General features: G+C 34.7%; 1 protein-coding gene across 4 annotated transcripts in view; it reads right to left on the bottom strand.

Moving 5' to 3' along the window:
* Window positions 1–21,302, bottom strand: part of COL14A1 (collagen type XIV alpha 1 chain) — a 220,956-nt gene that overhangs the window by 47,489 nt on the left and 152,165 nt on the right. For all 4 annotated transcript variants that reach the window (XM_079140174.1, XM_079140175.1, XM_079140177.1 and 1 more), the window contains exons 35-38: window positions 13,920–13,997; window positions 11,439–11,525; window positions 4,917–4,970; window positions 1,129–1,224 (exon numbers count right to left, since the gene is read on the bottom strand). In XM_079140174.1, coding sequence (XP_078996300.1) covers window positions 1,129–1,224; window positions 4,917–4,970; window positions 11,439–11,525; window positions 13,920–13,997 — 315 coding nt within the window. The remainder of the gene's footprint in view (window positions 1–1,128; window positions 1,225–4,916; window positions 4,971–11,438; window positions 11,526–13,919; window positions 13,998–21,302) is intronic.

The following is a 21,302-nucleotide window of genomic DNA, read 5'->3' as shown; positions in this document are numbered from 1 at the left end:
AAGAATAGCTTCCACACAGAATATACAGTCCCATATGGTTAAGCTGAGGCTGTAAATATATGAAGGGGAATGTTGAATATTTCAACATGATTTGTAGTTTATATTTTAAGATCTCATATCTATTTAGATTTGGATTTGGCTAGAAAAGCACAAGCATGGAAATGTAAAAACAGAACCTGGCAGATATAGTAAGACCACAACAAATATTTACTATTAATAGTAATGATTATACAAATTAGCATATAAATACTTTCTAAAGTGTGAAAACAACATTGTAGGGTAGAACTTTTCAGCTAGGGAGACACACACACAAAAAAAAGACTGCTAAAAACTGTGCCTCAACTATTAATTAGAGATTAGCTTTAGTCTTCAAATCTAGATTCCTATAGTAAGATTAAGGAAGATCAGTGGACAGAATTACATGTGCTTTTCAATGGTATAAAATAGCTTTTTAAATAAAAGCAGCTGTATAACATATACCATCTAAAATGTAAAACTCTGAATGGATTGCACTTTGATGCCAGTTGAGATAAAGATCGCAATTAAAGGGTTTTCATGAATTTTCATCCACAATTACTACAAATCAATAACAGATGCTTACATTTGTATGACATTTGTTACTTTCTGGTTGTTATCACATCCACTAAGAATTTAGTCAAGCAAGTAACGTACATACATTAAACCCTGGTTTTCCTTTGTGGACAAAATGCTTGCGGACATAGGTATTCATGGCATGTGTACCTGTTTGTTAAAAGACCCCCATCACTGAGCAAAAAATTGACTGTAGGCATAACTAATGAAGGAACTCTGGGTCAACTATTATTTTCTTTTTGTTTTTTTAAAATTTTTTTTATTATAAACAAATGGGATATATGTTGTTTCTCTGTTTGTACATGGCGTAGAGGCATTCCATTTGTGTAATCATAAATTTACATAGAGTAATGTTGTCTGATTCATTCTGTTATTTTTTCCCTTCCCCCACCCCTCCCACCCCTCTTTACCCTCAACTATTATTTTCAAAGGGACTGAGGATCATCATTAAAGTACAGAAGACAAAATTTCATTCTTTGTAACTTCATGGAAAAGTGATGACAACAAAACCTATTTGAATATTTGCACACAACTCACGGGCATTCCTTGAATGGACAGACCACTTGGTCCCTGGGGCCCAGGGGGACCCTGAGGTCCTGGAGGGCCTGTTTCACCCCGCGGGCCATCTGGTCCCTGGAAGGCAAGAGAGAAAAGTCATCCTAGAAGTATCTTAGATCCTCTGATACCTAAAGGGGATTTCTGCTTATAGCACTTTACAATTTACCTCTTTATATAATTTTCCCAAGATAGAAAATACTCATAAGAGAATGAAAAACAAAGACCAAATGATTTACCTTCCAGGCAAAATGTCATCAGCACACCATAAAAGTAAACACAAGGGGCTGCTGCAACTTCATTCATTTATTTATTTGCCTCCACAAATGAGAACGCTGTGCCAATTATGGCATAATTATGATGAGAGTAACCAGACCCCCCACACTCCATAACAAACTCCACAGGGCAAGAGCTCCAGGACCAGCTTCCTGGGCTGCGAAGCTTCTGCTTCCAGGTGAAGCAGGGAGGCTGCTCCCCATCCACCTCACCACCGTCCACTCCCCTCAGGGTGCTCCTCTGCACTAGGATTTTGCACCTACCTCTGTTTTCTTCCTCATTCTGATTCTACCATCAATGTCCACAAAGGACTCAAGGTTCAAGATTGTTTCATTTCCTTTCTTTTCAAGATCAGGCATCTTTTTCACTTCAGCAACCCTTACTTCTGTAAGTTAGGACCTTGTGGTTTAAACTACACTATCTTTATAACTCAGACCCAGAAAAATCTACTTATCCTCAACCTCATCTTCTTCCTTATCTCACTCTGTGACTCCATCTAAAGCTATTCTTTTATTAAATTCAGACCCCCAAGATGAGGGTATCTTATTTTTTAATTGAAATATTATAATTGTACATATTAATAGGGTACATGAAATGATTTGGTGCTATGTAAAGTTCAAATCAGGGTAAGCATAGCTATCTCCTCAATACCTATCATTTCATCATGGTGAAAACAGTCAAATGTATAACTATTGTTATATGTAGTCACCCTACTGTGCAACAGAACTTGCTTTTCCTGCCTAACTGTAACTGAGTAGCTGTTGACCAAACTTTCCCTCCTCAGTACTGTGCTCAGACCTTAGTAACCAATATTTTATTCTCACCTGCCGGGATTATTTCTAATGAACTCCAGTGTTCCATCTACACTGTCATCAATGAGAGGATCCTACCCACTTTTGTGGTAGAATGGCACTCCATGATGTGTAAGTACCACATAGTCTTTATTCGTTCATCAGCTGATGGACACTTGGGTTGTCTCCATTTCTTTGCTATTGTGAATAGTGCTACAAGGAACATGGAAGTGAAGATGTTTGGGGCTTATTGATTTCATTTCCTTTGGATGATTAACTTGGGTATCATCTTAAATGTGAGATTAGTGAATCTATGGCTCAGAATACAAAATAAAAAGCACAGTGGATAAATATTGAGTGCAGAATGAGTTTTGTGAAGACTCAGGTGCATGGGGATAAACACAAGGAACTGCCCAGTGGTCCGGGAGTCAGGCAAGATCTGAGCTGGAATGGATTTTGGAGGAGCTGAAGGTCTGTTTATGGTGAGGCTACTATGGAGAACATGTTGATAGAGTGAAAGAGCAAACGGATGAAAATTATGTAGAAGGGAGGGGAGGAGAAGCCTGGGAAAGAATCTGGAAGGAGAAAGCCTAAAATTAGGAGGAAAATGAAAATTGCATGGTGCAGAAAAGTCCCAAGCAGGAAAAGATTCAAAGAGAGATGTATCCAAGCAAGTCAATCACTGTACAGATCCTAAGTGACATAAGAATCAAAGGATAGCCTATTGATCTGGTAACAAGTGGGTCATTTGTGACTTTAATGAGAGCAATTTCACAAGACCCTTAGTGGATCAGAACTCATATGTGGGTTAGAATTATTTGGAAAGTGAAGATATGAACACACTGAATGATAACTATTATTACATGGTTTAAGAGGAATGAATCTGGATTTTTAAAAAATAGACTGGAGGAGAAAGGAGGTGACATGAATATTACTTGGTATTTATAATAGTTTAGCAATATATTGCTTGACTATTATTAAGGGATGGACAATAAGAATATGGCAGAAAGAAGGTGGTCCAACCCATTCTATAAAATATGAGACAAAATTGACCAGAAGATACCAGCTGCACAGTTGCTTTGGGCTTCCAAATTTCTATTTGTTGCAACAAAATAAAAAAAGAATACATATTGGACCTTTCCACATTGAAGGTAAAGGCTATCTGTTCCAACACTGTCCACACTGGTGGATATGTGGTCATTCTCTGTCCAGTAAGATTTTTCCAAAACCCTCTATATTCTAGTATCTGTGATTTGTCAAAATTGTCATACAGAGATAACGGTATCAGTAGTAGTCCTATGGGAATGGATAACAGGAGGAAATAGGTGGATCACCAAACATCTACAGGTAATTTATCTTCGTGATTGGAACCACTGTCCAGAGAAAGTCTAGAAAATTAATGAAATGGGGCTGAGAGAGGTGTTGGGAGGAAGGAGCCAGAATCCATAAGAGCTCACCTGCCTGGGGGATTCTAGCCCTGCCTGGGTATGAAACAGAGGAAGATCCATGGGCATCCTTGTTTGAGAAGAGGCCTCCAACCATGGACCTTTCTTACAGTACCATAAGCAATGAAACCAGGTTAGATTATCGGCCTATCTCAGACAACGAAACAAAAAGGGAAACGTTGTATGATGTGAGCTTTCAATTGTCTAGGAACTTATCAATTATGTTCAACTTACTTCATTTATTTCTTTTTTATCCCCACATTTTCTCCTACCTTGCTGCATCTGTTTCCAATTTATAGTAAAAAAATATTTGTAATGTTCTTTTCTCTATGAATAAATGTTACGTAAATTTAATGTTACCATATTGAAGCAGTAAATCAAGCAAGATGGATGAAGAAGAGATCATGTAGCACAACATCACGAAAATGAGATGGGAAGTCAAATTAAAAAGGACCTTCAATGTTTTGCCAAAGAGGGTGCATTGTATCCTCAAGACAATCACACATGACTACAGGTTTTTAAAGAGAATGATAAGATCCAGCATAGACTTAAGGGAAATTAATCTGGGGGCAGATGTGAAGAATCAATCAGAAAGTCAAGCCACTGGAGACATGAGACCAGTTAGAAGATTTGCCAAAAGGAAAAGAGAAGAGGATGAGACCTGAAATCAATTAGTGGCTGGGCTTCTGCCAGTCCTTAGGACGCCTTTGTGCAAAACAGAAAAACATGTTTCTTGACATGGTTTGGCATGGCCTGGTCCTCTTGGTTGGTGCTTTTGTATAGTGTACAACCTGAACCACCACACTTAGTGATCTTGGGAAAGTAAGAGGAAAACAAAGCTGTGTATTTGATACACACAGTGGCAAAGGAGGAGGGGGAATCTAAGACCTGAGAAATTACCTGAAAGGGACTGATGTCAAATTATGATTCCGCACAACTCCTCTTAAGATACATATTTGTTATAAATGGATGAAGACACAAATGTTCCAGACAGAGAACTGGTTGTAGATTAGACCACTCAGAACATGAACATCCTTATTTTTTGACTCAGATGATTCATTTCACTGAATTAAATATTTTTATTAAAAAGCACAAGATTTACAAAATAAGAAAAAAGACTAGATGCAACTTTCATAAAAATATAAAGAGCTTTAGATCATACAGATAAATTGGCTCATACTTAACTCCAAACAATGGCAAGTTCAGGCAGGGGGAGAAGGGAGAGGGGAGAAGGAGCGAGACAGAGAGGACACATTACCTTTGGGCCCTGTTCACCTTGTTGGCCCTTTGGTCCTCGGAGTCCTGGACCACCCTGGCAAACAGATGTTAAGTATTAGCTCAAAGAAAAATCTCAAAACAGTATATTTCATTCATTTTTCTTAATAATATGGGATTATGTCATTATTATTTTATATAAAGCCCACACATTGTGTACGGGTATATGTTCGTCATGCTCTATAACTGGTGCTCCGCCACCCAGCTCCAGTCCTCCCTGCGGATGATTTCATAGTTTGAGGAAACTTTCTATGCCAAATCCTTCTAAATCCTGGAAAATTATAGGTTTATTTATTTAGCGCTTATATGAGACTACTGTTACTCGTGAATAAAAAGAGTAGGATATTTGTGGGTCTGAAATTATGTATGTTCTATACTACAACTCTGAGATTAAATTCTTCAATTAAATTGTAAAAAGTCCATGAAAGTATCAATAATTTAATTTTCTTCACTTACACAGAAAATAAAGATAATTAGATTAGTTGTTTCTGAAACTTTAGTCATTTGCAGTTGTTCCAAGATTTTTGACTTATTAATGAACCACCTAAACTATTTACCAGTTTATTTATGTAGATACTACCTATGTAATATATATATGTATATTATTTGTATATATGCTTATGTGTCTAAACATATGAATAAATGTGTATATAAAGCCTCTGAATATTTTAATTAACTACTGCCTTTAAATAAATTTATTTTAAAATCAAATATGATATTAGAGTAAATGGAAAAATGTATCACTTGCTAAACATAAATAAATATAGTATAAGTGGTGTTATTAACTCGAGCTAGATTTTGCTGCTATTGAAGTCTGAGCCAAGAGTTTGCTCTTTGATAAAAGGGAGGTGACTGTATTAAAAGATCCATGTGAAACCAGACAGAATTTCTCATTTCACTTGAACAGAAGGATTGACAGATCATTTAAGACAGGATAACTTTTGCCGTGGGTAATTTCAAGATATTTCATGCAATGTCCAGGATTACTGAAGATAGTTCTGTACCGCATCAGCAGAACACCCAAGCTGCCTGGGAACACCCTGCTCCAGGTGATCTCAAGACCTCTCTCTGCTCTTTTCAACCACTTAAGTCCACTTCTCCCCCTCAACATCAGTCGATTGCTCATTTTCAAAATATTTCAAACACAAAACTTCATTCATTATATGTATATGTGTATCTATAGCAAATGCTGTCCCTGGTATTACTGTGGTATTATTTAATGTGTATAATTTAAACATATAATGTCACACTTTTTATGTAGGTTTGAATTTTTAACTATGTTTTAGACTTTTTTATGCATTATATCATATAAAGATCTAACTCATCCTTCTTAACCCCTGTATATAATCATTGTACAACCATTGTATAACATTGTGCAAATGTTAAAACACGTAATAGTTTATCTAGCCATTCTTTCATTATTTGAGTTACATAGTTTCCCTCTCCTCCCAATTTTTTACTACTTAAACAATGTTTCTCAGAAGAAGGTACCAAGAAGTAAAATTGTAGGTTAAGCTTGATGGATATGAAGATATATTTAAAATGTATTCTGAAATAGCAGTATCAGTTTTTGCATCTGCTGATAGTTTAAGGGGATCCCTGTTTCCTTAAATCTTAACCAACAATGAAGAGTATCAAACTTTACATTTTTAACAACCAAATTAGTAAAAAAAAAAATCTTGTTCTAATTTTTGCTTTCCAGAAGTCTGCTCAGTGATTACATATCTTTTCATAACATTTTTCCATCTGAATTTTATCCTCACAGTGACTACCTGCTTATACACTTTACCTTTTTATTGGGTTACCTGCACTTTGCTTTTTCATGTGTAGAAATTCTTCATATATTTGAACACTACATCTGTGTTTATATATGAGATACACATGTGTGCACAGGCACATGTACATGTGTTGTGTAGACACATGCCTGTGTTATTTATGTGGTAAATGTTTTTACTCAGTACCAAACACTGTTGGATGGTTATGAAAGAGCCTTTCCTGACCCTCTTTCCCCTTTTTTGCCTGTTACTAGAAAGACTAAAAAAGGCACATTTGCTTTCCCAGTTTTCTTTGCAAGCAGAAGGATGGTCACATTCAATGGTTTTGTCTAATTGGATGAAGAAGCCAAGCGCAGGCAGTGGTATGGAAGCTGGCACACCCCAGGTCCTGCAGAAGTTGAGGAGCTTTTCTTGTGCGGGGTCATTTACCTCCAAACCTTTTGCTGAGCAAATGACAAATGCTGTATTAGCTATCTTGTTCACACCACTACATTTATCAAAATTTCTATTCCTTGCAGTGAAAAACATGCCAATTAACATAAACATTTATCATAATTCTTAAATTTTGCATCATAACTGGTTGGTTTGGCCTGAAGGTTTTATCCAAACGTGACTCTCTCTTGATATTTATGCCAGAGGTATCTTTTCTCAAAACCAGGGACCATTTTACACTCCTAACTTATTTTCTACCTTATCCCTAACCCTAATCTTGACATTGAACACATGACAAGAATTCATTAAGTATTTGTGGATGAAAACATCTACCCTTTTAGTAAGAAAGGGCTAGTCTAGGCAAAGGAAATGCCATTTTCCACCATGCCTTGCTATAGATCTTTATGGTTTATTGGGCACATCGTACTCCTGTGCCCAAATTCTTGATTGAGAACATAATCAAACCATGTTCAATTCATCAGATGGGATTTATTAAATATTTATGTATCTGATCTTAAGTGATTTATTATTCTTTAATCAAAACATCTGAAAGTTTCAATTGCTTTTCTCTTATTTTATTACTTTTTTTCTCAAGTCAGAGTTCAACCTTCCTTTTTCACTTCTCTGTTGCTACTTTCTCATTTGACTCTTAGGTCTTAAATATTTCACAACTTGTTGTAGCAGTAGTACAAAGGGAAACTTGAAATCCCTCCAGGTACAGATGCTTATTTAATACTGGTTAAAATAAAATATGCATTCTTATAATTAAGAACTGAATCCTTAAGTGCCAGGAGAAGAGAAGAAGTAAAAAACTACAGCAGACATGAGCACTGAGATTGCCCTCAGGGAGGATAGAGAAGAAGGTCTAGGCATGCAGCAGAGCTGGGTTTTAGAGCCCACACAAGGCACGGAAATGGGAATTTGGGTCCATGATGGGTGGGGGAAGAGCTGAATGGGAAATGTGTTTTTAAAACTGAGAAACATGAAAAGCTATGTTCTTCATGAGTTGGGAAAAGCAATGGAACACTGTCAGATGGATGATCAAATGTCCTCTTAAGAGTAGCAATGGGAGCAGTGCAAACATCTCTGTAATAATAATATATTGCAACCTGAAATCATCAAACTGTCTGCTGACAACATTCTAGATGCTCTCAGAAACCAACAAAAAAATTCAGGTGAACAAAACTAAGAATTTTCTACCAATAGTTTCTCTCTAAAGACAGAGATTAAAAAAAGTAATACCAGCAGAAATTGTAAAAAAAAAAGAAAATGTTAAATAATGTAGACAAGTCTTAATTAATTTGTAATAAGCAACAATAATAATTTAGATGTCTAATTGAGATAGCAATACTAAAATATTGGATTGTAAAACAATATGAAAAAAGCATTAAAATAATGGATAGCAAAATGATATAAATTACAGAAAGGATGATCCAAGATGAAAGAATTCCAAGGATATCATATTGATTTAAAAGAGTCTATAAATATTCTTTTAAACTCATTAAGTACTCCTGCTAAAATTTCTAGGCTAATGATTAATATGACAGATATAACACATCATTTTCTAATTTAGTGGGATGTAAAGAAAAAAATGGAGAATTTCAAAAATGTAGGTAAAATCTCAATCATTTATGTTAGTTTAGACTGGAAATTTTAAAAAGTTCCTTCTAGAGAAATCATGGGTAAAAGAAGGGATAAAGAAAAATATAAACACAATAACAGCAATATTAAATTTCTCCACATTAGAATTAAAAATTGTACAGAATACAAATTTTCATAATCAGCCACTGTAAATCAGAGACCTAGAAAAGGTATTTGTAAACCCTATTTTTAGTAAAAAAAAAATCTGTGTTTGGAACACTTATAAAAAAAACTTTCATTGGAAAATAACAATGTAGCACATCGGAAAACTAAACATGTCTTAAATAGGTATCTCTACAAGAAGAAATTTAAATGGTTTATAGATAAATGAAAAATTATTTCATCTCATTAGCACTGAGGGAAAGTCACACTTAACATAACAATGACATTTGAAATAAGAAAAAGCTTGTCTGACAAAACCAGCCAGAGCTGGTGAGGATGCAGGGAAACCAGACCTCTACCATGAACTTCTGAGAAGGAAGTTAGGACTGCTCTGGAAGAGCAATTTGGGGCTTCTTATGAGGTTGAAGATGCATCCTTCTTATTCTCCAACAAGTCCGAACCTAAGTGCTCTTTCCAGAGTGCTCACGTGTGTGCAGATCTACAAACATGCTCACTATAATCGTATCCGCAGTAGGGTAATATTCTACTGCAATGAGTCAATAAAATGGAGTTTATAGAGTGGGATGCCTGACAGCAGGTCAACTGATGAACTAAAAAAAAAAAAAAAGATAAATATTGACTGAGATACATTTCAGATGAGATCAGGCTTGTTCAGGGTGGTATGGCCATAGACATAAGCAAGATAAATTTCAAACACATACTTTGGTGAAATAAAAAAGTTCACCCTGATAACATTTATGTAAATCTCAAACAAGTTACTACAACATGTGATATATTTTAGAAATGTTTACTTATATAGTAGGAGTACAAAAACATTTCTAGTAATGAAACTGTCAATGCTAAGAGAAGGAAAGAAAAGGGAGGTGGGAAGAAAAGCAATGGAGCTAAGGTTTTAGATATATAGGTAACTTACTGCAACCTGAAACCACAGAGTGATCTAAACAAACAAAAGCAGAATGATTAATCTTGCAGGTGGGTACAAAAATACCTATGTTATTTTAAAATATACTTCATATATTAGGTTCACAAAAAACTGAACAACCCCATATAACCCCCCATCTTCATAAACTAAAAATACATGTGGATTTTCTCTGGGAAAAAAAAAAATGTGCTCTCTGGCATATATGTAGGTGTGATGAACAAATTTTGGCCACAAATTAGTAAACTTCTAATGTTCTAATGAAAAGCATCCAGCACTGTTCGTGTTTTTTGTATGCCTAATAATTATTGATTCCCACACTGTAACATTGGAGTCTATATATTCTGATAAATGTTATACTCTAATAAACTGTAATATAATATTGTTTCATATTGTCCTGAAATCTGAAGGAAAATTTGGCAGAGTTGAAAATAAATCTTTGTTTCCATCTGTAGATTAAACACAACACTTGATATTTGATTAGCATTTTATAATGCACAGAGTACATACATACAGATTATCTTGTATATTTCTTATAATACCAGTTAAAGAGGTGGGTATTATTTTATACTTGAGAAAATAGGAATACAGGTGGTTCAGTGACTTATGATTTAAATTTAATGCTTCTACCACTACTCCACTTCTTTGAGAGTCTTTAAAAAAAAAAAAAAAAAACAGTGTTTGGGCTCTATATCCAGAGTTGAAAAAACATTCTATGTGCCAGAGAGATAAGATGAACTTTAGAGATATGTTTCAGATGCATTCAGCAGGATTTCTTCCCTTTTGCTCAGTTCAGGAATCATGGTACACATGGTGAAGTCAACCAGAGGGAACCTGCCTGCTGCAAGTCAGCTGACAGTTGGGCTACCTGCTGTACGCGAGCTTACTGTGCCAGGCCACCTCTGGCAATCAACATGTAAGGGCAGGCCACACATGAGCGCATTCTTCTGAAAGGCTGGGGTTTCTTCATTTGCATCTTCTCCCAATTATCTATGTCTTTCTGCTTGATACTTAGCCATTTCCTGACCACAGAGCAGCTATATTATTCTTATCTTATAAAAACACCAATAACCCCAATTTAGCAGGTGAGAAATAGAATGAGCATTAAACATAATACAAAAAGTTTATCATAGTAAATGCAAAGACCTAGAGAGCACAATTATTTACATTTTCTATTTTATAAAAACATTTTCTCTATTGCTTCCCTTCCTTCCTTCCTTCCTTTCTGTAGGAAGTTTATTATAGCAGGAAGTTCATTCTCAGATGGGTCTATTTCCTGGTAAATGAAAAGTCACCCCTTCACATATAAATTTTGATACAGAATGGACGAAAGGAAGGGTATGCAAATCCTATAGGAACAAGTAAAGGCCCAAGAACTGAAACATTCATACTAAAGATAAGTCACAGTAGCTTAAAGAAAAGATGTTGAACATTCATTGAGACTTGGATTTGAAGTCTAGATTCTCTGAGCTGCGTTCTTTAGCAGAGTTACTAAACACCTCTGTACCTCAGTTTACTCATATGATTAAGTTGATAAACAGTCAGGTAGTATATTAGTCAGCAGTGAGCTGCTAATATTATTAAAAACATCTGAGGCCAAGTTAGCAAGACTTACTGGTGGCCCAGCTGGTCCCAGAGCCACTTCATTGGTTTCAGAACAGGAGCAGGAATGTGGGAGGTCTGGGCAGGACTCCTCATCCCTCTGAGGAGAAAATAGATAGCATAATCGTTAACAAGACAGTCTAAACAAATGACTCCGTTAACCCAAAGAAAACACTTTAAGGCATTTTTAAAAATTTTTAAGCACGCACTTGGCCAGAAAGTCAGTGATCACACCGTTTCTGTTAAAAAAAAAAAAACAAAAACAAAAAAACAGCATGAGAGCCTAGTGAATCATTGACAATCACCACTGTGAAAGGATTTCTAAAGCTGGCTTGAGAATCCAAGGGAAGAAAGTGAGTCAGAAGTGGATTCAAACTATTCCAGGTACTCTCTAGTTCACTTGGAATAATAGTACTCCATGAACTGAAAACTTCCTTTAAGCTACAATATTTTTCCACTTCAAAGGATAAATGAAAACTTGTTAGAAAACTCAAAACAGTCACATCTGTACTAAACCAAACAAAGAAATAACACAGTGTTTAAACACATCATCAATTTCCCGGAACAATTTCATCAACTGCTTACATTCTTTGGCTGAATGTAAGAAAAACATGTCATGGACCTCAATCTTTGGAATAGGCAGCCATTTTTCTTCTCTCTTGGAGAATTTTGTTGCCACATGACCCTATAGGATAGATTGGTGACATCGGGCTCAATGTATCTAACTGTGTTATGGAATATAGAGAAAGAGGACCTGGGAACAGCTATTGGACAACTGGTAAATATCCTGTTGGGAGCAGTCACCAAAATGAATTCAGCATTGGGATAAGAAACTATTGAACTTCATAAAGTCCATTAGTCCCTTAGAGAAAAAATGAGCTTCACTATTTAAGACTTTGGGGCAGTAAGGTTAGAGGAGAGTACAAATTACCAACATAAAATAATTTGAGTCTTTAAAATATTCATGACAGAAGCCAAAAAATGTTGAATGAATGACCTGTGTATGCTGAATACACTTTTCTCTGAATGGTTGATTATAGGCAAAGATTTCAGTTCATACTACCTGCTAAGTATCTCTAGTCTGATATCTGGTGAGTCAAACTAAAATACAAGATGAACTCTTCTGAAGTATCCCCAGATAAGGCAACCAGCAGGCCCCATGGGACCACTCAATGATGGTTCTGCCATGATTGCTGACTGCACCTCCACCTGTGTCTTCCTACTATGCAATTTATACATCTTCAGCAATAGAAGTGAAAAGAAAAACAGTAAGGGCTGGTCCTTCCTGGGAGAAGTGGCAATCTCATTTTTGCTTGATACACCATTAGATTCTGAATGATTCCTCTTCCATTTTCCAATCTAACTGCTCTTAAGCATAACATCAAGGTGTCTGATTTAATTCCTCACTAGAGTGTATTAGAAACTTACTTTGATGAAGAAAGAATGAGTTATTTCCTTTTCAAACACAGGCTACCATGAATTTATTCCCTGATCTGGAATATAATCTTATAAAATAGAATCTTCAGATTTCATGAATGCCTATCCATGCTTGTTCTACAAATTTAATAATTAGTAGAAGCAAGTTTAATTTTTAGTAGACTAATAATTCTATCTCACCCTGAGGATCCTAAGAATCTATTTATTTATTTTTATACATAAAACTATGTCCCCATATATGAATAATAAAAAAGGTTTAGTTTACTAGTGACATCACATGGGTTATATAGATTATGACTATAACTCCAAAAATGTGTATCAGGATGCCTTGGTACTATATTAAGTTCACATGGTTGCAGTGAATGTTTTAAAAATCCATGGGAAACACAGCAATATTTGGTATCCATTGGAATTCATGTGAATGACTACTTCAAGGTAGTTCATGGATTCAATCATGTATTTTAAATACTTTTTAATATTCTATATTTACTGGATTTTTTAGTAGTTGCTATGATGAAAAGCAAGTACTATGGAAAAAAGTAATGTGGAAGAAGCAGCAAGGGAGATGCTTTACCTATTTCTAAGATAGGAAGATACTGGAATCCTTGAGGTACGCACATTCCATTGGGAAATAATTGTAGTTATTTAAGAATAAAATACCACTATCAATTTTCTTTTCAATTCATGTGTTTTATTTTTACATGATAATTGAGTTGTTAGGAAATAGTAAGATGTTTAGAGCTAATTATTTCATAAATGCAACTGTCAGATATTTCCTTTGACCTGGGTGCCATCTCAGAAAAAATCTGAGATGTCAGGGGCTCTGTGAAGCAGTAAACCTGGAAACAGTGGACCACATGTCAACAGTAGCTCCAGGTTGTGCAGTTCATGCCATCTTGTTGATTTCTTATTTTTTGTCTCCTCCTTAACCACTCCCTAATTTTGATTATCATCACAATGAATTATTTGAGTGCTGAGAAATAGCATCTCATTTTCAGAAAAACAAAAATTAACATGATTTTTTTAAAAAATTCAATAAAGATGAAAGAATTCTTACCAGGCCTGGAAGTTCACAGCATTTGTCCCTATTGGCCCATGATGTGGAGCAAATGATGTCAAACATCTGTAACTGGAACTACGATTTAAAAAGGAAATGGTCATTCAATAAAACAGATGTAGATAAATGGTGATCTTACTTGTAATAATTTCATGTTATATAAAATTTTGTCTCAAATTATTCCAACCACCATTCAAACCAGCTTACTTATCACAACTTCCTCCTCCCACTTCCACCTCGAGTAAGCTGAGCTCCTCTGTGAAATCCTTCCTTGTGAAGACCATGGCAGCCACTTGCCACCTTACAGTGCAATTATTCATGTTGCCTCCTCCTTAGACTCAAGGGGTAGGAAAACACTCATTTTTGTACCATGTATCATAATATGAGGCATATAATAAACATTCAGGAAAGTCTTTTGAATTAATTCTTCATTCTTTTGTGCATATACTCAGCAAATTTTCTTCAGTGCCTAATGTAAACCAGATATGATATAGCCTTTTAAGATATAAAAATGGGGGAAATAATACCAGCTCTGCCCCAGAAGAATTTACAGAGAGTGAGAGATCAGCGCATAAATACTATATAAGAACATGGTTAGGAACCATGACAGATTCACATTTGATATTGTGAGAATGTGAGCTACGTATATTTTTACTTAAGCCATTGATCATGCTGGAAACATTTAGAAGTCCTTCTTCATTCATGTATATTGGTAATAATGTATATGTTGAAATACACAGAAACATCTCTATAATATCATTAAGTGCTAACACTATCTTAATGACCCAACCATTTCTAATTGATTCCTTTCTACATCATTTCCAAATACTGAAAGTGTCATCAATTACACTGCAGGGATAGACATGAAACTCTTTTCATTTTAAACCTACAAGCTTCCTTTGGCAGGTGATGTTTTCAGCAAGGACTGGAAACTTCCAGTGCCTTATTTTCATCTATGAAGTGCTATTCCTCCCATTCCAAGAGCCCTCTAGATGAAAACAGAATGTCCCGCAGATAACACCACGGAGCAGGTTACTAAAAGTGCGTGCAGTATCACTAAAGAGCCAATTCCCACAGTAAAGAAAATGAAATCAGGCTTTCTGTCATTAAGCACAAGGGTAACTATGTGATTTATTGCAAAGTTTTATTCTAACCAATCAACAAAGTGAGCCTTTGTTTGGAAGCAGATAGATGAATTGTACTTTCTTTTTTTTTTTTTTATTTTATTTTGAATTGTACTTTCTTGATTCTGTGAACATCTAATGCGCTCTTTGCTGAAATATCTGCAGGGTTTACTGCCTTTTTTGTTTGTTTGTTTCCTAGATGGCTTGACCCCTATTCTCCTAAGAAGGGAGAGTAGTTAAACTCTAAAACTACAAAATAAAACAGTAAAACTATAAAATAAAACTATGACCAATAAAAAAATCAAGTTTTTAAAATTAAAACATTTCACAAAGTATGCTATAATTGAATGTTATAAAAAAGAACAGTAATAAATATTTCAAGAAGCACAGGGATTGGGAACCTATGGAACTAACTGCTGGGTCTAGTCATTGATTTTTCCACTGACAACTGAGCTATTCTGAAGAAATTCTTTTGTCTTGGACTCTGTTTTTTCATCTGAAAAAGTAGTGTAGTAATGCAGCTTGAGCCACTGCTAACTTGAAAAATCTCAAATCTCAAACTTTTTAATGTGATGTCACAAGTGAGAAATTCAACACCTGACTTCACAGAGAGGGTCTCAGTCGAAGTGCCAATACACTAGAGATAGTGTATAAAATTACTTTTGGGGCTATGTATATAAAGTAAACATGAAACAAATGAATAAATTAATAAACAAATTTCATATCTAGACTTGGATAGTCTCTCTAAAATATCCCATTAAGTGTATTCAAACATTCCAAAATCTGAACAAATTCAAAATCTGAAACACTTCTGGTTCTGAGTATTTTCAATAGGGAATACTCTACCTGTAATAGCTATTCTTATGTTTCTTGTGAAGAATAAGTGAGTTAGTATAGAGAAATATCTAGAATGGTGTTTGGAATGTAATTGTCATAAATTATAAATATTAGCTTAAGTTCTAAACTTGGCTCTTTCATAATTGATTTTTAAGACATATATGTGTGTGTATATATATATATATATATGTATACTTCTAGGACAGACATGAAACTCTTTCCATTTTAAACCTACAACCTTCCTTCAGCAGGTGATGTTTATATATATATATATATATATATATAAGTACAGAGGCCAAAATATATATACATAATCAAAATGAGTGACAGTATTGAGGACAGAAATATAATAGTTGTGTGTTTCCACAATAATATTGTCTGCTACATATTCTGATTGAGAAAAATCTTAGCAAATAATAACCATAGCAACCAACACTTGTTGAAAGCCTACTCTGTGTAAACATTGTGTTTTTATGGTTTAATCCTCAAATCATCACTGTGAGGTATGTTAATATTAATGTCCCTTCTGTAGAACAGGCCCTAGGATGAAAAAGCTTAAATAATTAAACCACATGTTGAAAGCTCAGTTCTGGTTGGGATTTTAACAGTACAACCAATGTGTGGTTTAAACTATGTGTGGTTTATTTTGCAAAAAATTAATCTTTGCTCTGTTTAAAATGCATATAGCCCAATCCAACTTTACAATGCCATTTCATCTGGGGACATTTATTAATGGGTCCCATTATGAGAGCATTTGATAGTGTCAGCTAAGTCAGCAAATCATTCATCCATTAAGAAATTTTCCACATCTGAACAGAGACCCCAGTGTAAAAACATTTTCGTAAACGGAAAGGCTGACTTCAAGCAAAGGTCTTTCATTAGCCTCAGTGTGCACCAGGCTTTCTTGAAGTTTTTCAAATAAATATTCACCACCTAGTCATCTGACAGAGCATAATGCCTACATATAAACCTTTCGCAAGGCTTCCGCCCTATGGAGTTCCTAGGATTGCTATGAGTTCAATTCATTTATTCTAGGGGTTGAGTGCCTACTAAGTGTCCAATGAATCCATTGCTATCATTTGAGGAATGCTATTATGTGGGCTGTCTTTTCTTTTGCAAGTTAGATGAAATCAGCAGCTTTTTCTTTGAGGACAACAAATTTATTCATAATTGTTTTACATTTGTAATAGTTTAGATTCCTGAACCAGTATTTAGGAACTTCTTTTCCAAGGCACATTTCTGGGGATTAATTAAAAAACAAAAAACAAAACCCTCTGAATTCTATTCCAAAAGCAAAACCATACACATGTGTACAAACTATACAGGAGATAGAATACAGAAATAACATATCAAAATATCTCCATATTTGAGGACCTTTTTTTTTTTTTTTTGAGGGCTTTTTAAAGGCGTGACCATGTGGCTCAAAATAAATCATGCTTCAGGCAAATCATGCACGATGCCACATCTTTTTTTACTTTAGTAAACTAATTGAATACAAAAAAAGATATAGCTATGCCAAAAGAAGAAAGAAAAAAAGAGAAAGAGACACAAAACCTCTGCCTTTCACTTTTTAAAAATCTCTTTCAAGGGAATACTTAGTCAATTACAAATACTCATTTTTCATCGTTGGACATTTTTGTCTGGGTGTTGCACAAAAGGCAAGTCATTTGGGGTCAAATGTTAACATGGAAATAAGATTAAAATATTTTTCAGCAGTTGAGTCATTTTGATCTGTGAATGGGAATTAAAATGTACTTCTGGCTCCACTTTCCATCAGCACCAGATTTTATCTTCTGATCTTTTTCTAGCACAATACAACTAAGTTTATGATTCAAAGCTAAGCTATACCTGAATTCATAAAAATAGAGTTTTCCACGGCACAAAAATACTATAGAAAGTACCAGGAACTAAGTTACCTTCTGTTTTTAATTTGGTGTCTAACTTTGGTTGACTCCATTCCAAAACCAAGAAGTACCGAGCACATAGCATTTGTCAGCTGTTCAACTGAGTGATCTCAATTTGATTAAGTTTTAGTAAAACTATGAGGGTTCTCAATTAAATTAGGAAATGAAAGTTAATTGTTATACTTGTTAGTAGGAATTAAAATGTTTATAGACACACTATGGATAAAGTTCAGATCACATTTTCATGGTTGTAATTCAAATAATGATGAGTTTTTGAACCTGTCAATGGATGAACAAGCATGTGATCACAGGTACAGACCAGACGGCCTTCTCAGTCTAAAGTTCTGTAGAATCCAAATCTGATCCCAGTAGAAAAAGGAATGGAATGGAAGGCAGGTGACCTCGTGGATGTTAGTCTCCTATTTCATTTTTCTCACATTTTGAAAGGAGACCCTCCCTACGTTCTTCAAGCCTTCAGTCTTTAGACTGAGGACAATATAAGTATCTCTTCCTAGGATTATTAGAGGATTAAATTGATAAACTCAGAAAAATATGCATTATCTAGTCCACAGTAGGCATATGTATTAGCTGCCATTACTATTTTAAGGATTTAAAGAGATAATTCATGTGAAAATATTCACACTATCTTTTTTATAATTTAACATTTGCTTTTTATAGAGTTACTGGCTAGTCCTCTATTGATTTCTACATAAAAGATTCAACTCAGTAAATAAAATTATAGATGACTCCATGACATAAATATATTTCTTTTATAGGGGTAGCAGACAGCTGAATAAATTTCAATTGAATAATCACCTGTTAGTTTTGAAAAAGTAGAAGAGCGACTCTAAAAAACATGTTCTATGTTTTAAAAATTCTAGAAACATCTCATTAGGTATCAGGAAAGGTACAGGAAACTTCTTAGGAGGAAAACAATTGGAAAGAAGAGGCACAATTGTCAAGTGTCTTTCCACGTATGTTTTGACAGATAAATTCAGCCTGCCTATTAATTTAGTCCCAGGAGAGAATACTGCCAACTATAAAATCTTGCATGGCTGAGTACAAGTTGTTTTTATTAAGAATGTGAGTAACTTATGCAGTAGTTATTGTATCCCCAAATCCATTCATCTACCTTCCACTCAACTATGGTTTTAACGTAAGATACTCTCTTTAAAGATGGAATCTTTAGATTCTCCCACCATCTGGCACTTATTGAGTCATTTTTGAATTTGGCAGCTAATGTTGACCTGTGAGCTACTATTCTCTCATACAATAAATATATTCCTGGAATAACCTAAAATTTGTGTTATAAATTCCCTTTTGACTGTTATTGAAATACAGATATATATCAAGATGGATACATTTCTAAATTGAAACGGAAGACCAGAGTTTCTCCTACCTTGTACTGAAACAATGAAGTCATACCCCAAAATGTAAGTCTGAGTTTCCAACCATATTCTTGAGATCTAACCTAATACCATCCATTTCAATATAATCAAATTCTTTTACAAGTGGGCAGGCTGAAAATCTGTTTAGTAATCCTTTGTGGACTTCTAGATTCTAACAAAAGCTGTGACTTTTTCCTACCAGCTTTACAATGAACTCTTTAGTCATCAACTTCTATAAATTCCCCTTTGTCTACACTAGCTAGAAGTCATCATAGAGGGTGCTCTGTTTAACTGCATTTCTTTCATGGACCAAAGTAAAGATTGATCATCAGTAAACCTGAAACCTACAAGCATTTTGCTTTCAGAAACTGATTCTTTGATTTTCATTGGTTATACATTTGGAATACAAATATTACATATAGTGAATCTGAAATCCAATTATTGTCATTGTTATTAAAAAACTGTAATTATAAAGTATGAATTATGATTAAGAGAATATGCTACATATTACTGGATTGCTGTCATTGTCACACATGGGCTAAAATATAGACATAACAAAATTCTACAAAAAAACTGGATACTATCCAAACAACTTTTTATTTAATTTCTATCAAGTGTTTCTTGAAAACTTAGTCTGCTACAGGAATTTACTAGATACTGTAATACAAGGTAGATCGGGGTGTTTTAAAGGAAGACCAAGTCATGATTTCTCTTTTGGGGAATTTGTATTCTGGCTCGAGGGGTGAAATGAGGATTATGAAAGAACATAAAATGTATATGATTATCAATGAAGGAGTTTTAAACAAGCGGTCAATGACTACAACAGATGGGATAGAGGATGAAGAAGGCATTAATGACTTCGTTCATTAGTAAGGTATGAGCTTCTTGTCTTTGAATGCCTACTAAGTGTCAGGAACTTCATAATAGCACTCTGTGATTTGAACCTAGAATCTGATATACTTAAACTTGTTTCTTACTCTTATATGACCATCCATTCATCCTTCTGATGATCTATCTATACATCCATTTTTCCATACAAGATAATTCTTATAAATTCCTGTGTATATCTTCCATTAAGCAGAAGATGATGTGTGTCTTAATCAGTATGAAATATCACACAGTAAAAGGACAAAAGTCCATAATATCAGGTAAGCAGTCTTAACATCCCTCACCACAACTGAAAACAAGACGGCCTTCCATTGGTTTTACCTTCTCTTTCCAAACATCTAAACCATAGTTCCCCAAGGCAAAGTAAAAACAAAGGGATTTTAAAGGTACTTCAAAACTAAGTGTTAAACTAATCAGAGTGCATCTACTCTCAAGGTCCTAAAGTGTCAGTGAAAGGTATCATGGTAGTTCAGTGAAAAAGAGTGGTAGACAATTTGAACTAAGTTGTTCAATAAGTTACGGCACCCACACTGGAAGCACAGATTGTACAAAGAGAAATGCCACAAAGTAGTACAGTGCCTCCAGATAAGTTACTCTTCACTCAAGGATTGTTTCCTGGTACAGAAAGTGAACAGACTATAATTAAAATTGCATTTCATAAAGGGGACATTGGAGAGTGAAGGTACATGCCACCTCATGTCCCCTCCCAATCAGCATGAGTCTGTTACAATCTTATTTATTTCCTTGACATAGCACAAAATTTCATTTGTACAAGGTTATCATCAGTTTAAAAAGACTTTGAGAACTACCAGATCTTTCTAAATTTCCATATGCCTGGCTAATTCGATGGATCTATGAAAGTGGAAGACAATAGTAATGATTCACAATTATCTTAATTATTCTATTACATGGAAGAGAAGCCTAAATTAAAATAGTAGGAATTGTTTATAATAAAACATACCTTACTAATTATAGAATGATCCAAATCACAAAATGATGCTAATTAGCTGTGAATGCATGGTGTTAAAACAAAGACCTGTATAAGTTGCTCTTTTTTATGGGTAATAAGCAAATGGAATGTGATTTCTTTGCCAATTGGCAGTCTCCCAAAGTTAAGCTCCATTTTGTATGATGAAAATATTATCCTGAAATGATACTGTTATACAAATAACTATTGCTGATGAAAGGGTAAACCTCACATTAGCGATAGCAAAAATTTAATTTTAAAATGTCCAAATCTAA

The sequence above is a fragment of the Sciurus vulgaris genome (assembly GCF_902686455.1).
Source record: "Sciurus vulgaris genome assembly, chromosome: 1".
Lineage (NCBI taxonomy): Eukaryota > Metazoa > Chordata > Mammalia > Rodentia > Sciuridae > Sciurus > Sciurus vulgaris.
This window is presented reverse-complemented; position numbering and strand designations above follow the sequence as displayed.